General features: G+C 48.1%; 2 protein-coding genes across 3 annotated transcripts in view; both read right to left on the bottom strand.

Annotated features, from left to right (window-relative positions):
• LOC144122077 (E3 ubiquitin-protein ligase RNF10) overlaps positions 1-18,814 on the bottom strand; it is a 66,264-nt gene that overhangs the window by 34,226 nt on the left and 13,224 nt on the right. For both annotated transcript variants that reach the window (XM_077655593.1, XM_077655594.1), the window contains exons 3-6: positions 18,572-18,771; positions 16,053-16,316; positions 15,046-15,194; positions 14,233-14,399 (exon numbers count right to left, since the gene is read on the bottom strand). In XM_077655593.1, the coding sequence (XP_077511719.1) occupies positions 14,233-14,399; positions 15,046-15,194; positions 16,053-16,316; positions 18,572-18,771 (780 nt within the window). The remainder of the gene's footprint in view (positions 1-14,232; positions 14,400-15,045; positions 15,195-16,052; positions 16,317-18,571; positions 18,772-18,814) is intronic.
• On the bottom strand, positions 10,824-12,991 carry LOC144122078 (uncharacterized). Its single transcript, XM_077655595.1, has one exon. The coding sequence runs from the start codon at positions 12,857-12,859 to the stop codon at positions 10,925-10,927; it is 1,935 nt and encodes a 644-aa protein (XP_077511721.1). The 5' UTR covers positions 12,860-12,991; the 3' UTR covers positions 10,824-10,924.

Genomic DNA, 18,814 nt, shown 5'->3' with positions numbered 1-18,814 from the left:
ACGCTTTCAATTATTGCGGTGTCGTCCAATTCTTCAGTTGTGACGGCATACTCATCACTGGTGATGAAGTCGGTAAGGCTTACATCCTCGGGAACGCCACCTTCCTCGCTCAGCTGCTGCCACGCATCAGTGAAATCTGGCTGTGCAGGCGCCTCTCCCTCGCTCGCTTCGTTGTCTGCCGCATCCAATGAGTCGCACACAGCTTTTATGCCAGCCTTTCTAAAGCAGTTTACAATAGTTTCCTTGCTCGTAGACTGCCAGGACGCAGATAGCATTTCTATGCCCATAAAGATGTCAATCTTGGTGTCGCGTTTAAGGCGCATGTTGAGCAAAATTCTCTCGATCATGCGCTTCTTGTAAGCACACTTCGCGCTGTTGATTACACCTTGATCCAATGGCTGGATCAGGGATGTGCAACCTGCGGGAGGAAATTCCAGCTCGACGTTTGACAGCTCCGCATCAACGTGGTGCGCTGAACAGTTGTCCAGGAGAAGGCAGATTTTTCTCTTCTGCTGCCCCATTTCCTCATCCAGCTCTTTAAGCCAGTCGCTGAACAGGGCTCGTGTCATCCAAGCCTTTGCGTTGCTGACGTACTTGACGAGCATCGATCTTCCAATGAAACAACGTGGTCTTCCACTAACTCCGATGACTAGCAGCTTGCGTTTATCTGTTCCATCCATGCTCGCACATAGCAACACAGTTAGACGTTGCTTGCTCTGCTTGCCGCCATAGCAACGTTCATTTTTCAGAGCCAGGGTCCTCTTCGGCAAAAGGCGATAGAATAATGCCGTTTCATCGGCGTTATAAATGTCCGCGATGTCATAGCGGGCGAGGATAACTGGAACATGGTCACGAAGCCAATCAGCAGCTCCAATGGCATTCGCCTCCGCGCTTTCACCGCTGATTGCTTTGCCAACGATGTTGTGGCGCTCTTTAAAACGTTGTAGCCACCCGCTGCTAGCCTTGAATTCGTCACACCCAAGCACACTTGCAAAGTCCAGGGCTTTCTGCTGAAGTATGGCGCCACTCAGAGGCATGTTCTTTGCGCGCATTTCCATGAACCACGTGAATGTGGCTTTCTCCACGTCGCCGTAAGTGGCCGCTTTCAGCCTCTTCCTTGTCCCCCTCAGGCCGCTGTCGCTGACAGCGCACAATATGTTGTCCTTCGCCTTTAAAATGGTCGAAAGGGTACTCAGCGTTATTTCGTACCTGTCCGCCACTTTCTTCTTCTTCTCGCTGGCGGCTACTTCTTTGATCATTTTCGCTTTAAGATCAAGAGAAAGCACTTTTCTCTTCCGGGGCGCACCACTCATTGTTGCACAAAAGAGCACCACGATCAGAGAAAGAAATGACTTCTTGCGGCAGCGTACCTTCCTGTACCAACGAACGAGAGACGCACTAGGCTTGGATCGGATTGGATTGACAACGTTGCTCTAGACGCCAAAACGTCGGAGAGGGCACTATTTACACGTCTGTGCGCCCGGGGCGCCGTAGTGGGGTAACATCTTCCTCTACAAACATGTTTCTTACAAAATAAAATTTGAATATACTTCATAAAGTGGCGGAGTTTTTTCAAAATAGTTTTTCTGTGCTCCCAAAAACTTCGTTGCATCGAAACTGCAGCGCGAAACCACTTCGTTAAATCGAGGAAAAAACGCATGCATTTCAATGGAAGCAAGAAACTGAAACAAAAAAAGTTTGTTCAATCGCGAACTTCGTTCTATCGAGGTTCACCTGTATATGGTATATGTGTGAGCGGGCGTCACTGTCAGAGCTCACTGGTTCTTTGGTGCCATAAAAAGCACAGTCTTGGATTTAAATGGAGTCAATTGGACTAATTGATAGGCTTGGCTATTTGTTGTCATTCAAGATAATGGCGCGCACTTCACTGCCATCGAGATAGCCTATACAGAAGAGCGTGGAAGTGTGTTGAAAAAGGGACAGCTGCAGCATTTGCCGCAGATTAAACAACAGTGCATGTGGTGCCAGGCAGATGGGGCGGAGGGGGTTCATTCGAAGGCATTCTCTTCTGCTCACTTCTTCCCGCTAGTTCTCTCCTGATATAAGCGATCATTGCCCATCGAAACTGACCATTCTTGCTTCGCGCTGTGCGTACATTCGTTTGTGGCATGAGTGTGGCCTTGTCTCACTGTCTGGTATTTTGACATGTGGTGGTGCGGACTCGACTAAAGCATGATTCTAGTTTATTTAGGCTAATATCGCAAGCAGAACATGGGAAGCAGTGAAGTCCATGATCCTTAAAGCCAGTCTTTTGCTGAAAACTTTTAGATTATTCAGATCATTTTCCAGAACACTTCGAGTATGAAAAATCAGTCAGCGACTGTATAAGGAACTAACTGGTAATTACATTTGAAAAATTATAACTCTGAAATACCTCGTTAATCTGATGCCTGTCAGACTGGGAGTAGTATTCAAAGTTGCTGGCTTTGCAAACTAACTGAGAAGGAAGAAAAATGAAAGCAAACAAGAGCAAAGCTCAGCAATGTGTAATTGTGCCAGCATACACAGGTTCCTGGAGGAGAGCGTCAACGCCTTGGGTGTGTCACCGGGCAGACCGAAACGGAGTAAGGACTTGCGTGGCCTCGTAGATTATTTCTACAATGCCGATTTAAGACTTGTGTTATCAGATAAGGAAGGGCATTTTGTTGTGATTCCGGAAGGGATGTTCAATGAAAAGGCTTTGGCGGCTGTCAAAAAGTGTTTTAAACGGGTCAACGTAGATCACGTGGTTGTGAAAGAGCGGGTGTTTTCATTGTTGAATGAGTTTAATTTGAAAGCATTAGCCACCTCGGTTCAGAAATCACAGGGAACGGAATTGGACTTGTTTTTTTCGGCAAAAACGCACAAGATGGATGTCCCTTTTAGGGCTATAGTTTCCGAAGGCGGCACTTGGCAGTATTTAATCTCTAGTTACCTACAGGAACACATTTCAGGATTGACAGTTGACGATCCTTTTGCTGTGAAAAATGCCGATGTTCTTGTCAAGTTCCTAAGGCAAGAAAATCCGGGAAGGTGTACCGGTTTCAGCATAGACATACAAGACCTTTATTATTCTCTTCCGCATAAAGGCATGTTAAAAGCGGTACGCAAGTGCATAGATGAAGAAAATGACGAAGCTAGGTTTGTGAGTCTGTGCGGCATTTCGGTGTCTGCTTTTCTTGAGATTTTGGCTTTCTATTTGCAATCAACATACGTGGGATGGCGAGGAGATGTATATGTTCAAAGAAAGGGCATATGCATAGGTTCGAAGGTTGCTCCAGCCCTAAGCAGCATTTATCTTTCCCAGGTAGACAAGGAAATAAAAAACAAAATTGGGGGTCTTGCAATGCATATTTCAAGATTTGTTGATGATTTTTTAGTTTTAGTAGACAGGGACAGTTTCAATACAAGAGTGAATGACATTCTAAAGGTTTTTCAAGAATGTGGTAAAGGACTGTCCTTCACTTTCGAGTTGCCGTCAGAAAATGCACTGCAGTTTTTAAGTTTGAAGTTGTTTTTTAGGGAAGAGCACATCTGCTGGATGCATTCACCCCGATCCCAAAAACCGGTGTTAAGTTTTACCTCGGGGTACTCAAAGCTAGTAAAGAATGGAATTGCAATGACTACCTTACGTTCAAGCCTCACAAATTCATGCCATCACTGCATAGCCGACAGTCTGATGTTACAAGTAGATTAGAAGCCGCAGGGTTTCCACAGGGGGTGATTTCAGCAACTTGCGAGAAGCTGGTGAGGGTAATGCGAAAAGATTTCTTGAATACAAAATTGGACAGAACAGGAAAAAAATTTGCTGTTATTCCGTATATGCACCAAACGGCTCATAATCTAAAAAAGGTGGCGGGCAGATTTGACGTGAATGTGGTGTTTTCTGCGCCACACAAGTTGGGGGGGCTTTGTCGCATGATAGGGAACCGCCATGACAATATATCAAGAATTAGCCCATTTCGTTGTTTGGTTTCCCATAGATCAAGGTGTGTAGAGTGCGCATGTTCAGTTGTGTATGAACTTCCTCTTTCATGTAAAAAAGTATATATAGGACAGACCGGCCGATGTATAAATATTCGACTTCGGGAGCAGCTTCGTTCACTATCAGATTCAAACTATTCGCATCTAAGAGAGCACTGCGAAGCATGCAAGATGGAAAATAAAAAAATATGCAGACCTCTAGTCGCGCGCACACGTATTTTATTCCGCCATAGAGATAAGACGACAAGGGAGCTCACTGAGGCATATCACATTCGGAAGAGACGGGATGAATGCACCAGTCAGCCTTCCTTATTGATGGTCGATAAAGAGGTCGCTTTTCTTGACAACACGTGATTTGTGTTTTGGTTTTTTTTTAGTACCTTTGTTTTTTAGTACCTTTGTTTTTTTCTGGCTGTCTCGTGTTTTTTCGGTTAATCACAGAGTTCTGAAATCGCGTTGTAAGGTTTTAATCTTGACTCATGATATAGTCTTAGACTGTTGTATTTCTGGGCATGTGCGCGAGTGACGTCAGGTCATGTGGCTTTTTAAATATAAATGTCTGTTTTTTTCTGAATAAAAAATAGTTGTGAGTCAGCGCTCGTCCGTGTGGTTTCCTTCTTCTTTGTCTTCCGTCCCTTTCGCGCTGTTTTTTCCACCCAAAATGAACGCATACCAACTCGCCCAACTTTCCATTCTACTACTTAAATATGGTATGTGCCAAATGTTGCCCCAAGTGATCTCTGGTGAGCACCTTTCCAAATTTGTAGTGCAATGGTAAAGATCACGCTTTCTTTTAGGCTCACCACGAAAGCCCTTTCAGGCTGCCACCACTGTGACCAACAAAGGCGTGATCAATTCACTGGCATAGCTACAAGCTTTGGCGCAAGTTTCGATTGGTGTGATGGCTACCATCATCAGCAGTCGCCAGACTTTTGGCCACATTGGTTTCAACATCCCCATAATCAATGTTCGTGCATCTGCAGCATGCAACAGTTGGTGACACTTGTCAGCAAAGCTCATGCCACAGGCTCAATGCCATCCACATTCGTTTCATTTGGAGGATGCACAAAAGTGCCTAGCCTTCAAGTCAGGCACACCAAGCCTCCTCGCAAAGTGCAATTTCTGTATTGTGAAATTTTCCACCGTGAAACTGCGAGCAACAACGTTCTGTGCTTTCCTTTTTCATTCCACTTTGTTGTCGGGTTATTTGAAGACTCAATTTGTATACCATATTTATTCAAATCTAGGCCGATAGTTTTTTTTCAAATAATCATTTTCGAAACTCTAGGGTCGACTCAGATTCGAGGATTTTAAAAAAAGCGCCAGTTTTTCCTACAAACTGCTATAAATGGTGCATAGCTAGAGCCATCTAGAAAAGTCGGTATCGCAGCTGCTACTAGCCGTGCAGCAGCCAACCGTACACAATCGAAGTCACCATTTTGACCTGTGTCGTGTCAGCCGTATCTGTGTGCGGCGTGTGTGTTATCGCGATGGCACCAAGCAGGAGATGCCACTACAGTGCCGCTTTCAAGCGAAAAGTTGTGATAGCCACAGAGGCATCGTCGAACCTTCAAGCCGGGCGGGACTTCGGCATCGACGGGAAAAACGTCCGTCGTTGGAGGGGACGATAGCAGCATTTTGCGTGCACCGCAACAAGGACGGCATTTAGCGGACCAAAGAAAGGCCGTCACCTCGAAGTGGAGACTGTTTTGGCCGACTTCGTTCGAACGCAGAGAGCAGCTGCCCTTCCAGTGACAACAGGAGTGCTCCAAGCGAAAGCTAGGGAACTTTCAAGGGATCGAGGCCTAACGTCAAAGCATTTCAAAGCCAGCCGAGGCTGGCTTCAGAAATTCATGAAGCGCTTCGGCTTCAGCCTCCAACGTCGCACTTCAATCACCCAGAAGTTGCCAAGCGATTTCGAAGAAAAGCTGATAGCTTTTCAGCGCTACGTGCTGCGAAAGAGAGAAGCGGCAGGCTACAACCTTGGGCAAATGGCAACACCGACCAGACGGCTGTGTATTTTTATATGCCAGTGGTGTACACCATGAATGAAAAGGGTGCCAAGGAGGTGAAGGTGCGCTCTGCGGGCTGCAAGAAGCAGCGCTCAACTGTGATGCTGTGCTGCACAGCTGATGGACATAAACTCCCTTTTTATAAGATATTTAAAAGGAAGGCACTGCCTGCTCGAGGAACTTTCCCAAGAAATGTCATTGTGCGGGCAAATGAGAACGGGTGGATGATGGGTGCGATGGTGGAAGAGTGGGTTAAGGTTGTGTGGCGATGGCGTCCAGGAGCCCTTTTGACAAAGAACTCGCTCCTTGTCGTTGACTCTTACCGTGGGCACTTGACCAACAATGTGAAGGCTGCGCTCACCCAAGCGAACACGGACATCGCTGTCATGACGGGCGACATGACGGGCCAGTTGCAGCCACTTGATGTCTGCATCAACAAACCTTTCAAGGATCATCTGCGGAAATATTACACGGACTAGTTGACTGATGAAGACCACATGCTAACGGCAACGGGCTGCATCAAACATGCATCGCTCTCGTAGCTGGCTGGCTGGGTAGCTGCAGCATGGGACATCCCAGGTACTTTGATTGTACGCGCCTTTAAAAAGTGCAGCATATCTAATGCGCTTGAAGGCACCAAAGATAGTGCACTGTTTGAAGGTGACAGTGACAAGGAACACAGCAACGAGTCTAGCAGCGACGACGACGTTGAATGAGCTCTGCACGGTCAGATTCAATAAATGCAGTTTGCATTTTGTGAACGCTGTCCTCGCTTTCTTTGTTCCGCCTACATTCCAGGTAATATATTTTTTTTTGTAGGCTTCGAATTTTAGGGGGTCAGCTTAGAATCTGGGTTGGCCTAGATTCGAGTAAATACGGTATTTCACATGGAACAACATGGCTTCAAATTAATGAGGCTCTACAGTGCGATCTTCATGCCAGAGGTCTATACAATCTCTGTGCCCCTAAACAGCGTCTCCCAACAGAACAATGGCTGTCACCACTCTCAAACGGTGGCACTGGCATTGATGGCATTGAGGCACCCTCACCAATTGCTCACTGAGTAGAGCAGCTGGCACTATCCGACTGTGGGCCACGGTTGGGTACACGTGTCAAGGGAAGTTAAGCTTAGTTTATGGGGGTTTAACGTCCCAAAGCGACTAATGCTATGAGAGACGCCATAGTGAAGAGCTCCGGGAATTTCGACCACCTGGGGTTCTTTAACGTGCACTGACGTAACGTAATCTACTCTGGACAAATGGTAGCCAGTTTGTTTGCATTGCTGGTGATTCTGGTAGCGTTCTTCAGTTGATGTCAGTGCAGTGTTTCTCTCGTGTCGTTTTTGGGTTGCTTAAGGGGGGACACGGGTCTTTCAGGCCGAAAAATCTTGAAAAAATCAGTTTTTAGAAAATGTTATTTTCGAAATCAGCAGCCATTTATCTACCTCTCTGTTAAATTTCTCGCCTCTAAGGTCAGTATTTTACTCACAATACCAATTTATATAATCCATGTCGCCCGAATTTGAGCTGAAATCGGCGCCGAAACAGCAGTACTTTGCAAAGCGTAGCTCCCGTTTCATGCGCGGCACCGCAGCCATCTTGGTCTCATTTGAAAAAGCCGCCTTTCGCCTTCAATTTCCCGCCACTACGGCTTCCGTTCGCCCATTGGTTGCCGAGAAAATAGCAAAAAAGAAAAGGTAGTATTCAAAATCCTATTGGCTGCCGCGGATCACGTGACAGCAGGTCGTCATCCGATTGGTGGAGCTGGCTGGCAGCGTCTGCTTGACGCGCCCGAGCCGCGGGGAGACGCGACTCTTTGTGCCGGACCGTACAGTGCAAGAAACGCGCAGCGATGCCTGGTTCAGCGCGCAAGGTGCACTCAAGGCATAAATTCGGCAAGAAAAGGAAGAAGTTGCTGGTCGATAACCTCAAGAGACGCCCTGCTGTGCGCCCCGACAATGATGAAACTCCTGCGCTGAACGATCGTGTCGGCGAGGCCGCGCAGGTAGGCCTAACGCGCTCCGCAGCACGGGAAGCTGTAAGTGGCAGCGCCCACATCCGCCGTGATACAGTGATGCTGGAGCCCTCAGATGTGCTCCAAAATAAGACGAAGACTGAACAAAAACTGCGAGAACTCACCTCAACTGCAGCAACGGAGCGGAAGTCTCGTTGTTTACGTGACGGCAGCGCGTCGGACTGTCTGCTCGACGAGGCAAGCTTCACGATTGTTTGTTTGGAATCACTCAACAGTTTGTTGAAACTTGTGAAGTGTAAAACATGTGGCGGCAATGACTTGAGCTTCGTAAAAGATCAGCGAGAATACGGCCTTGCCGTTAAACTTTCTTTTCAATGTGCGAGCTGTGGAGACGCATCGTCTGCATGGAGTTCGCCGCGGGTACGTGGCGATCAGAAGATCAACCCTTTTGTGGTGAATGTGCTCGCTGCTCGTGCAATGCAGAGCACTGGCAACCAGCAGACAGCTCTAAATGACATTTTTTCATCGCTGAACGTTTCGCACCACGGTCTCCACAATAAAACGTGGCAAGACTATGTGAAAAAAAAGTTGACACCTGCAGCAGCTCGTGCAGCCGAAGAAGTTACACAAAAGTGTGCGCGGTCGGTTCGAGAACTTTATAATGAATTGGACCTTGGGAACCCCGGCAATATTGCAGTATCATACGACGGCACTTGGATGACACGCTGCCACACATCCCACATTGGTGTGGGAACCGTCATCGAACTGTTTACCGGGCTTGTGCTGGACTACGTTGTATTGTGCAACTTCTGTGCCGGCTGCGAGCGAGGCCCAAAAGAAGGTGACCCATCATACCAGTCCTGGAGGGCTGGGCACCTATACCAAAAAAACTCGGAAAAAAAAAGGCTGGAGAGATGGAAGTTGAGGCAGCCCTTATTCTTTTTGAAAGGTCGTTGAAGAAGTGTGGCCTTCGCTATACCACAATGCTTTCGGACGGTGATAGTCGGGCTTTTCTAGCTGTGCAAGAGGCAGATGTGTATGGATACATCAAAGTAAAAAAAGAAGACTGCATAAACCACGTGCAGAAACGTATGGGAACAGCGTTGCGGACTTTGTTGTCCAAACACAAAGGTGCCGAAAACCTTGGAGGAAAAGGCAAACTGACAGGCAGCCTCATAACAAAGTTAAGCTCCTATTATGCCTGGGCTTTAAAATCCCATAATGGGGATGTAGAGGCTACGCAGAAGGCTGTGATGGCCAACTACCACCACATTACCTCTACTGATGGGGCATCAAACCATAGCTTCTGCCCATCGGGACTGGACTCTTGGTGCCAGCAAAATGCGGCAGCAGCCCGAGGCGAATCTGCTCCAAAGCATCGGTACAACATTCCACCCCATGTTGCTAAAGCATTGCTCCCTGTCTATGAGCGACTGTCGGATAGGAAGCTCTTAGAGCGGTGCCATAGGGGTAAAACCCAAAACAGTAATGAAAGCCTACACTCTTTGATATGGGCCTTGGCACCGAAAGAGCGCCACGCATCATTGTTTACTGTTGAGGCTGCCGTGGCTGAGGCAGTAATGCGGTTCAACGCAGGCAGCAAAAGAACTTCTGCAGCAATATTACAGGAATTGGACCTCAATACGAATGCTATGAGCGCAAAAAGAATGCGAGAGAAGGATGAGCGCCGAGAGCAAAAGTGCGCTCGAAAGCATTCCATTGCGGAAAATATTCAAGGAGTGCTCAAGAAGCGGCACCTGGATACTACTGGCAATCAAAAGGACTACATTCCTGGTGGCTACTAGCCATTTCCTATTGTAAATATATTACTGCACTTGTAAATATTTATTAAACTGTCCCCTGCTTGTTTTTGGGGCTTTTCTCAAAATGCATATGGTTGACTGCTAGCAGTCTTGAGGCCTTGATATCTCAGCAACCAAGTCACATAGAGCTGAAATTTCGGTTGCAATGGAAAGCCTAATGTATGCTGTGTGAAATGTTGGGAGCAGATTTTTTCATTTTACCTTAAAAAAATTATTATTTTCGTTAATTTACCATTACTTGGTACACACATTTTTTATACTGAAATTCAGAAGGTTGTAAAATGAGTAATAATTGACATATCGAAAATCTGCTCTCAACATTTCATAATTCACTATTCTGGCTATCTAACCATGCCTTAAAATTAATTTTAGATGAAATCATTATTTTGCTATTTGGGCCTCAAACAATGGGCATTAATTGTTAATTATCCTGAAAACTAATTGGCCTACACTTAAAATAAATGCATATTTGAAATCAGCATAAAAATTTGAAGAAGTCTATGCATTTTTATTAATATTGGTCAAAAAACAACAAAAATAGCTTTAAGACCAGGGGGACAGGGGTCTTGAAACTTTTTTCTTTATTTTTAGACTAAATGCAATGAAAATTTGCAGTATTAATCAGTTTTTTATGCTGATTTCAAATATGTAATTATTTTTCCAATATGTCAATTAGTTTTCAAGATATTATACATTTTCACTCCTTAATTTGCGAGAACAATACAAAAAAGACCACTCATCAGAAAACAGTTTTTAGTGTGTGGCTAGATAGTGTACAGTACAAGCAATACAATATAGGAAGTACTTTTTTGATTAATCCAGTATTAGCTGTCTTAGAGCCTGCTGAAGTTCAGTGTAGGGAAGACTGCTTGACGACCAGTTTTAATTAGTGTGCACAATAAAATTAGTGAGCAGAAATTGAGAAATCTGTTCCCAACGTTGTATACTTTAATCATTCAGAAGCATGCTGCAGTAAAACTTATTGCTGTATCTGCTCTAGAAGCCAAGATATCCTCCTTGTAAACTTTGCAAACAGTAAAAAATTGTTTTGAGAAAACAAGGAAAAACAAACTGAGATGAAATTTATTGAAAAATACTGAAAAATATGTACATATTTACACTGTAAATGGACTAGTATGCTCCAGGCATGTAATCTGTCTGGCTGTTAGCTCCCAAGTGCCGCTTTTTGCAGGCCTGCTGCACATTTTCTGCGCATGCACGCTTGTTCACAGATGCAGTTCGTCGGCGCCGGTCTTTCTCTGCCATGCGCTGCATATTGCATGTGCTAGGTGCTACTTTGAGCTCTCTCAGAATGCTTGCTGAGGCTCTCTCATTTCCAGCATTAAATTTCAGTACAGCTTCAGCCACAGCTGCCTCAATGCTGAACAAAGAAGCGTGGTGCTCCTTGGGTGCCAGTGCCCAGATCATTGCGTGCAGACTTTCGTTACTGTTCTGCGTCTTTCCTCTCTGGCACCTCTGAAGGAGCTTCCTGTCCGACAAGCGCTGGTAGATGGGAAGAAGAGCCTTGCTGACGTGGGGTGGAAGATTGTAGTGGTGTTTGGGTGAAGGCAGGCCTTTGGCCTCTGCTGCATTATGGCGACACCAGGAGACTGGGCCTGTTGGGCAAAGGCTGTGGTTTGATGCAAGGTCTGTTGATGTCACGTGATGATATGTCGCCATCACAGCCTTGTGCATAGCCTCTACGTCCCCTGAATGTGATTTTACTGCCCAGCCATAATATGAGGTCAGCTTTGTTATTAGATCACCAGTCAACCTGCCCTTACCACTGATTCTGTCAGGACTGTCTCTGTGTTTGGCAACCAGGTTGCGTAAAGCTGTGCCCATGCGCTTCTGCACATGGTTTATGCACTCTTCCTTGTTGATAGGAATGAAGCCATACACCTTAGCTTCTTGCAGAGCTAAGAATGTACGGCTGTCACCATCTGACAGAACAGTGGTATAGCGCAGGTTGTTTTGCTGGAGTGACCTCTGGAACAATATGAGGCCAGCCTCCACCTCCATCTCTCCAGCTTTCTTTTCTGAATTTTTTTGGCAGACATGATTTTCTTTCCATGTCAAGTAGTTCGGGTCATCCTCTTTTGGCCCTCGCTCACAAGCGGCACAGAAATTCGAAAGCACGACAAAGTCTAATACAAGGCCCGAAAAAAGTTCAATCACGGTGCCTACACAAATATGAGAAGAATGACCGCGCGTCATCCATGTCCCGTCGTACGAGACCGCGATATTGCCCGGATTTCCCAAGTTCATCTCCGCGTACAAGTCCCGAACGGAGCTCGCACACTCGGCAGTCACTTTGTTCGCAGCACGCACCGCCGATGGCGTCAGCTTCGTTTTTAAGTACTGCTGCCATGTCTTCGTGTGAAGGCCGCGATGGGATATATTCATGGCTGAGAATATATCATTGAGCGCTGTCTGCCGATTGCCGGTACTCTGCATAGCACGCGAAGCAAGAATGTTCACTGTGAAGGGATTCACGTTTTGATCGCCGCTCACGCGCGGCGAGCTCCACACCGACGCTACGTCGCCGCACACCGCGCACACAAGAACAAGACTCACAGCGAGTCCATATTCACGCGCGGATTTTTCAACCGCTACATCAGCACCGCATGCCTTGCACTTGACATGGTGCAGAAGCGCGTTCACCGATTCCAGGCTCACGATCACGAACCTCGTATCGTTGGATGGGGCAGCTGCGTCGTCACTCGCATGTTCGAGAAAACCCGCTTTCCGGTCCGTAGCACATACAGATGCGATCTCGCATAGCTTAGCGTCGGCCTTGGTCTTTATCTCTTTTAGGTCTGCGGGCGTCAGCATAGCCGTGTCGCGGCGAACGCGCCCGCTGTTCCAAACATCGGGCGGCGCATCCGGGACCGGTAGGCTTAGCTCGTTCTCGGCTGCCGCTGCCGCGGCACGGGTCGTAGAAGCAGGCACGTCGTCGCTGCTTTCTGGCACTGAAGAACGCTTCTTGCAGTTGTCCGCGATTGACTTTTTTCTTTTCTTGCCGAACTTGTGGCGCGTACAAAATTTGGCCCGTGGCTGCGACATCGTCTAGAAATTTTCGGTACGAAGTCCAACGCTGATCTGACAAAATGGCGCCTCGCTTGCGCTCTGGTGCGCCTAGCAGACGAGACGGGCCGAGATCCACCAATCAGAGGAGCTGATTTTAGTCACGTGGGCTCAGCAACGAATGGAAGCGCGCGCTGTGACTCTCGTTTGGCGCCCCGTTTCTCGTCAACCAATGCGCAAAAAGCAGGCAACACGGCGGGAAATTGAAAACGAGAAATCGCTCTTTCAAATGAGACCAAGATGGAGTCGCTCATGGCCGCGAAACGGACGCTGCACTTTTTGCAAAAACGCCGTTTTTGCGCAACTTGATGCATGAATTCAGCTCGTTTGCTCCTTGTAAAGTGGAATTACAGAAAAAATACTGACTCAGGCAACGAATAAATTCGTAGATATGTAGAAGACGGACTGTAGATTTCGAAAATGCCATTTTCAAAAAATCAATTTTTTCGCGATTTTCGGGCCCTGAAGACCCGTGTCCCCCCTTAAAGGTTTAAGTTGTGAATCGCCAACTAGCCCAAGGCTTCGCTTTTGTTGAAAGGTGCGGGCGTCGGGAAAATGAAAGGGCAGATAATCTGATTTTCTGACAGATTTCTGGTCCCGAAAAACCGTCTTCCTTCAAGGCACGATGTGGCTTTGTGAAAAATAGTCAAACCTTCAGCCTGGCTGACTAGCGGCCATGGTGTGCTAGCAGCAAATCGAACAGCAAACGGTTCGGTAGTTCTGGATTCAGACGCATAGCGGAGGTTGCCAGAAGTCTTCTGTCGCAACTGTTCGTCCAAGAAAGTGACTGCCAGCATGAGTGAGCTGGTGCACTATCTTTGGTACCGTCAAGCGCATTAGATATGCTGCACTTTTTAAAGGCTTGCACGATTAAAGTACCTGGGATGTCGTCCCACGCTGCAGCTACCCAGCCCGCCAGCTGCGATAGCGATATGCACGTTTGATGCGGCCCGTTGCCGTTAGCATGTGGTCTTCGTCAGCCAGCCAATCCGTGTAATATTTCCGCAGATGATCCTTGAAAGGTTTGTTGATGCAGACATCAAGTGGCTGCAACTGGCCCATCATGCCGCCCATCATGACAGCGAGGTCTGTGTTCGCTTTGGCAAGCGCAGCCTTCACGTTGTTGGTCAACGTACACGGGCCTCTAGAATTTCGCCTCCATCGAAATTCGACCGCCGCGGCCGGGATCGAACCCGTGTCTTTCGGGCCAGCAGCCGAGCGCCATAACCACTCAGCCACCGCAGCGGCTACGTGTCAAAGGAACCGTTTCTTCAATCATGCACACACCAAGCAAACCACACGCAGCTTCCCTTTTTTCTTTTTTCACCACCGCATGGTGGTCCACCACTTGCCTGCGGTCCACCACTTGCCTGCAAGGCAGCCTGCACGAAGCAGGCCTCTGGGGCATCCCCCTCCTCCAAGAGCTGGGCCCTGAGCTCAGACTCCTCCCGATCCAGCATGGTGCCCAGCTGCCGGGGGCAGGCCACCAGCACCCGTTGGTGGCACGTCAGCCGCTCCTCTGCATCCACACAACGAGGAGCGGTCAGAGAGAGAGAGGGAAAACACTGCGTGGCAAGAAAACAGACCTCGGAGGAAACACTGCTGAAAAAAAAAAATCCTATAAAAACAGAACAAGTGCCATATTTGCACGAATCTAGCGCATTTTTTTCCTCCTATTGTATCTCATTTACTCACATATTTTACGCTCCCTGCTGCGCCAGACCACAAGCATGCACACAGGTGCGTGCAAGGCAGGCTTGGGAAGATGGGCACGGCCGCATCACCATATGCGGCTGCGATAAGTAAAATAGCGAGGAGCCGAATTGCGTACTGTTTACCCAGCTCACTCATGCTGGCAGTCACTTTCCTGGATGAACAGTTGCGCCAGAAGACTTGGCAACCGCCGTTAAGCGTCAGAATACAAAACTACCGAACTGTTTGCTGTTCGGTTTGCTGCTAGCATACCGTGGCCGTTAGTCAGCCAGGCTCAAGGTTCGACTATTTTTGAGAAAGCCACATCGTGCCTTGAAGGAAGACTCGGTTTTCCAGGACCAGAAATCTCTCAGAAAATCATATTATGTGCCCTTTCATTTTCCCGAGGCCCACACCAGAATCACCAGCAACGCAAACAAACTGGCTACCACTTGTCCAGAGAAGGTGCCCACCCTGGTCCACGTTGAAGGGCTCCAGCAGGTCCAGGCGCCAGAGGTCGGCAGGCGCAGGCTGGGCCCCCGGCTGGTTCTTCTGGCGACGCATCAGGCACATGGTGATCTCGTCCCCGGGCCGGTAGCCCCGCCGCTCCTGGGGCACCACCCTGCGTCCACAGGCCATTTGCATGGGCACAGAGGAAACTCTTTCTTTCTTTTCAGTCTTTATTTTTCTCTTGGACAGGGAAGGAGACAGGACTAAAAGCTCGTAAGCTTGACAGAGGTCCTGCCCCCTTTATCAACTTGGCAGTACAGTACACAGGCAGAGATTTTCAATTTTCCAAATAAACACTGAAACAAAATAACAAAACACTTTTAAAAATCGTGCATGCACCCTGTCTCATGGAGCTCCTGCCCTTTTCTGACCCTACATCCAGTCTTCATTTCATGGTGCTAAAAGGTGTTCCTTAACGGCAGCACAGCATTCTCCGCTGTGTGGTGGCTCTGTTAAGAAATAATACCTGCACAGCATCTGCAGTCTTTCCACTTAAATTATTTAAAGTGTCCACATGGACACTACCAGCTAAAGAAGATTTCGGAGAACCTGCGCATGAGGACTGCCATCTGATGAAATACGTAGACCAGGACTTCCCCAGAGACTTTCAGTTAGCTTTTTCCTAAGCCTGTCGACTTTCTTGGCAATGTTTTCTTCCCCTTGGTGTTACCCCGTCACACTCAAACACTGCCCGTTACCTTTCTTCATGTCGTGCGCGCCACCCCAACGTATTCCCACCTCTTAATCTGTTCTCTAATCCAAAATGCTCTCTTTCTGTTTCTGAATGCCACTCTACCACATTCCCTCTTCGTGCTTAAACCTTTCTCTACAACGCCCCAGTTTCAACCCTGTGAAAACAGCAAGAACCATAGGGCACCACTCAAGGCATTGGGCACAGAACAGTGTACGAACACAATCTCTGCGAGCAACGAATAGTGTCATGCCTAGGCCAAGTGGTGTGTGTGCCCACCTGCGCAGCTGCTGGGCAGAGAAGGGCCGATAGCAGATGGGGCAAGGCCGGTAGGGCCGGTCAGACAGGGCCAGGTAGTGCAGCAGGCATGACCAGCAGTGCACATGGCCGCACGGAGGCATCTGGGCTGCACGCGGAGCACCTAGACACACGGGGCAGCGCTCCTGCTCGTGCAGCACCCGCACCTCGTGCACCAGCTCCCAGGCGACAGGCACGTCGGGGTCCCATCGCCGCACGGTGCCCTCACGCACCACAAACTGGCAACTGTGAAGACGCGCACGTAGAGAACCTCAAGTTTGCCAGAATAGCCCTGCACCTGTCCTCTTGCACAATTCCTTTGCTCAACACATACTCAAGCACCCTTCCACCCGTATGCCTATGCCCATCTCAGCCCAACTAGCACTGGAGAGCGCCTCAAAGTGGAGCATATTTGACACAAGGAAAATGCAGCTGCCTTTTATTGACCGAGCCCCAATGCCAACACGACAATTCTTTGTATCGAACGGTGCGTAAAACTGGAAGAGGCAAAGTAACATACAAACTTGACAGTATACAGTCAATCCTGGATAGATTGGAATTGATCGGAATTGCAAAATAGATTGATATATATCGATAATTCAATACATTAAAAATGGCAGCAGATAAGCCTATCTGTAAACTAGGAACAAGAATACACTGCACCGATGCTAGCGACATGCATCTTGTAGCGATGCGCCCGTCGGCATGCTGGCAGCGTACCACTCGCAACGCATCACTAGGCCTAGCCTGCTCACATCAAAACAGCAGCAGACAGTGCCTTGGAACTAGCCATGGCTGTCATAAGATGTCGAAGCCTGTTGCCAGCACACTATACACATAATAATCTCTCATTAAAATTAATTAGTACAGTTTGGTTTCTGCAACTCCTTCGACAGCAAAGCACAACAGGCTAGGGCTGCCGCTAGGCTTAGTTAGGTTGGCTTCATCACAAGGAAAGCTGTGCACCAAAAGTTGCCTTATTTATGTGACAGCAGTGCTACTTGGAAAATAAGTATGAGACTGAAGGCTGCCCTAACAAACCCATGTTCACCTCGACAGGCGGTTTGCATTTTTTAGAGCACTACAATTAAGCCTGGATATAATGAAGCTGAAAAATGTCCGGGATTTTTCGCTACATACAGGTTTTCGTTACATGCAGTTTTTGCAAGACCCGAAAGAACAATACAGAACAGATAATAAAATAAGAAATAAATGTAGGTGAAATCACCTTGAAAATTTTTACAGAAAACTCCCATTTACCGAAGTCATAAACACCGAGAAACGTTCCGCGATCACGCTGCCGCCACCTCCACCACGGCTCGCGCAACGCCGCTACGAGTTGGGCGGGAAGAGTGGGAGAGGCAGGGTCGCCGGCCAAGCTAGAGGAGCGCACGCACTGTCGTGCCGCTGCTGTATAGACCGGCTGCGGAGGCATATGCTTCTACATGCTTCTTTCCGCATGTTCCCTCTCTCGGTCTAAGCACCGCTGTTGCCCAAGGAAACGGACTCTTCGCCTTGTGTCTCTGACACTCTCCACCGTCCCCGCTCCAGAGTCCCGATGCACGAGAGCTATTGGCACCGGAATCACGCGAGCAATGTACCTTGTGGCGGCGATGGGCACGCACTGCTCGTGCCGTTGCGTTTTTGCTATGCCCTATCATTTTTTGCTGCTTTTGAGCATGAACTGTTGCAGTGCCGCGGGGTGTGGCGTTCCAAAAGCGAAAGCTACGGAAATGCGCCGGCGGCGCTGGAGCACAATGCGTTGACACATATTAATCTCTCATTAAAATTAATTAGTACAGTTTGGTTTCTGCAACTCCAACAGCAAAGCACAACAGGCTAGGGCTGCCAATCGTTCGCGTTCCTATCATGTCAATTTATGCTTTATAGTCGTGAAACTTTTCTCCCAAATTTCGTAACTCGGCACAAGCTAGCAGATGGTCGGCTTAGCGAGTTTGTTATATCAAGGTCAACCACCACTGCGTGTTCGTTACATGGAGGTCTCAAATGCACGCATTCCAATAGGGGGGCAGCAGTGGAGAATTAAAAACTTCATTACACCGAAGGATTCGCTCTATGGAGGTTCGTTACATCCAGGTTCAACTGTAGTGCAACCAGCACGGCGCCCAAGGCTGCGCAGCAGGCCTGTGTCTGCGCGTGAAAAGTAATCGCGGAAATGCTGTTAAGCACCACTTGCAGGGCAACAGTACTGTTTGGTACAATGAATGTTCAGGTGAACAGGAGCTTGATATACGCGAAGAAGAGCGGTAAGCTTTTGCATGGAAATTTCGAGGGGGCGTTCCAACTGTTCAATATTATCTGTGATAGACTGCACTTGCTTATTCTTTGAACCTGGTGCCCTTACCTTCAGCAGCTGTACAGCGAAATGTTAAGATAAAAACTAGCACCCCCCCCGCCAAGGCACCAGAGATGGAAAATGATCAAACAAATGGTCAGCATTGCTTCCAGCAGAACTGCATGCCGGCAGTAATGGTGCTCACTTGGCTTGCAGGAACTGCTCCTTGGAGTGCTTGGCGGCTGGCGGCCTGCCAGAGCGGTGGCCCGGCCAGTAGTTGTGGTGGTGATGGTGGTCGCTCTCTCGGGGAGTCAGAGTGAACTTGAGCAGGTGATTCAGGTTCACCTTCCTGTTGCCCTTGCGGAGCGCTTCTTCCACACTGTCATCCTGCAGGTTGCGTGCTACCTACACACAAGCACACGTGTTTGGGCCGCCGTGAGAAACAACA

This window comes from Amblyomma americanum, chromosome 2, assembly GCF_052857255.1.
Source record: "Amblyomma americanum isolate KBUSLIRL-KWMA chromosome 2, ASM5285725v1, whole genome shotgun sequence".
Taxonomy (NCBI): domain Eukaryota; kingdom Metazoa; phylum Arthropoda; class Arachnida; order Ixodida; family Ixodidae; genus Amblyomma; species Amblyomma americanum.
Note: the sequence above shows the minus strand (reverse complement) of the source record. Positions and strands in the feature narration are given on the sequence as shown.

Coding starts and splice junctions, on each gene's coding strand:
- LOC144122078 (XM_077655595.1), bottom strand. CDS start 12,859: ATGTCGCAGCCACGGGCCAAATTTTGTACGCGCCACAAGTTCGGCAAG.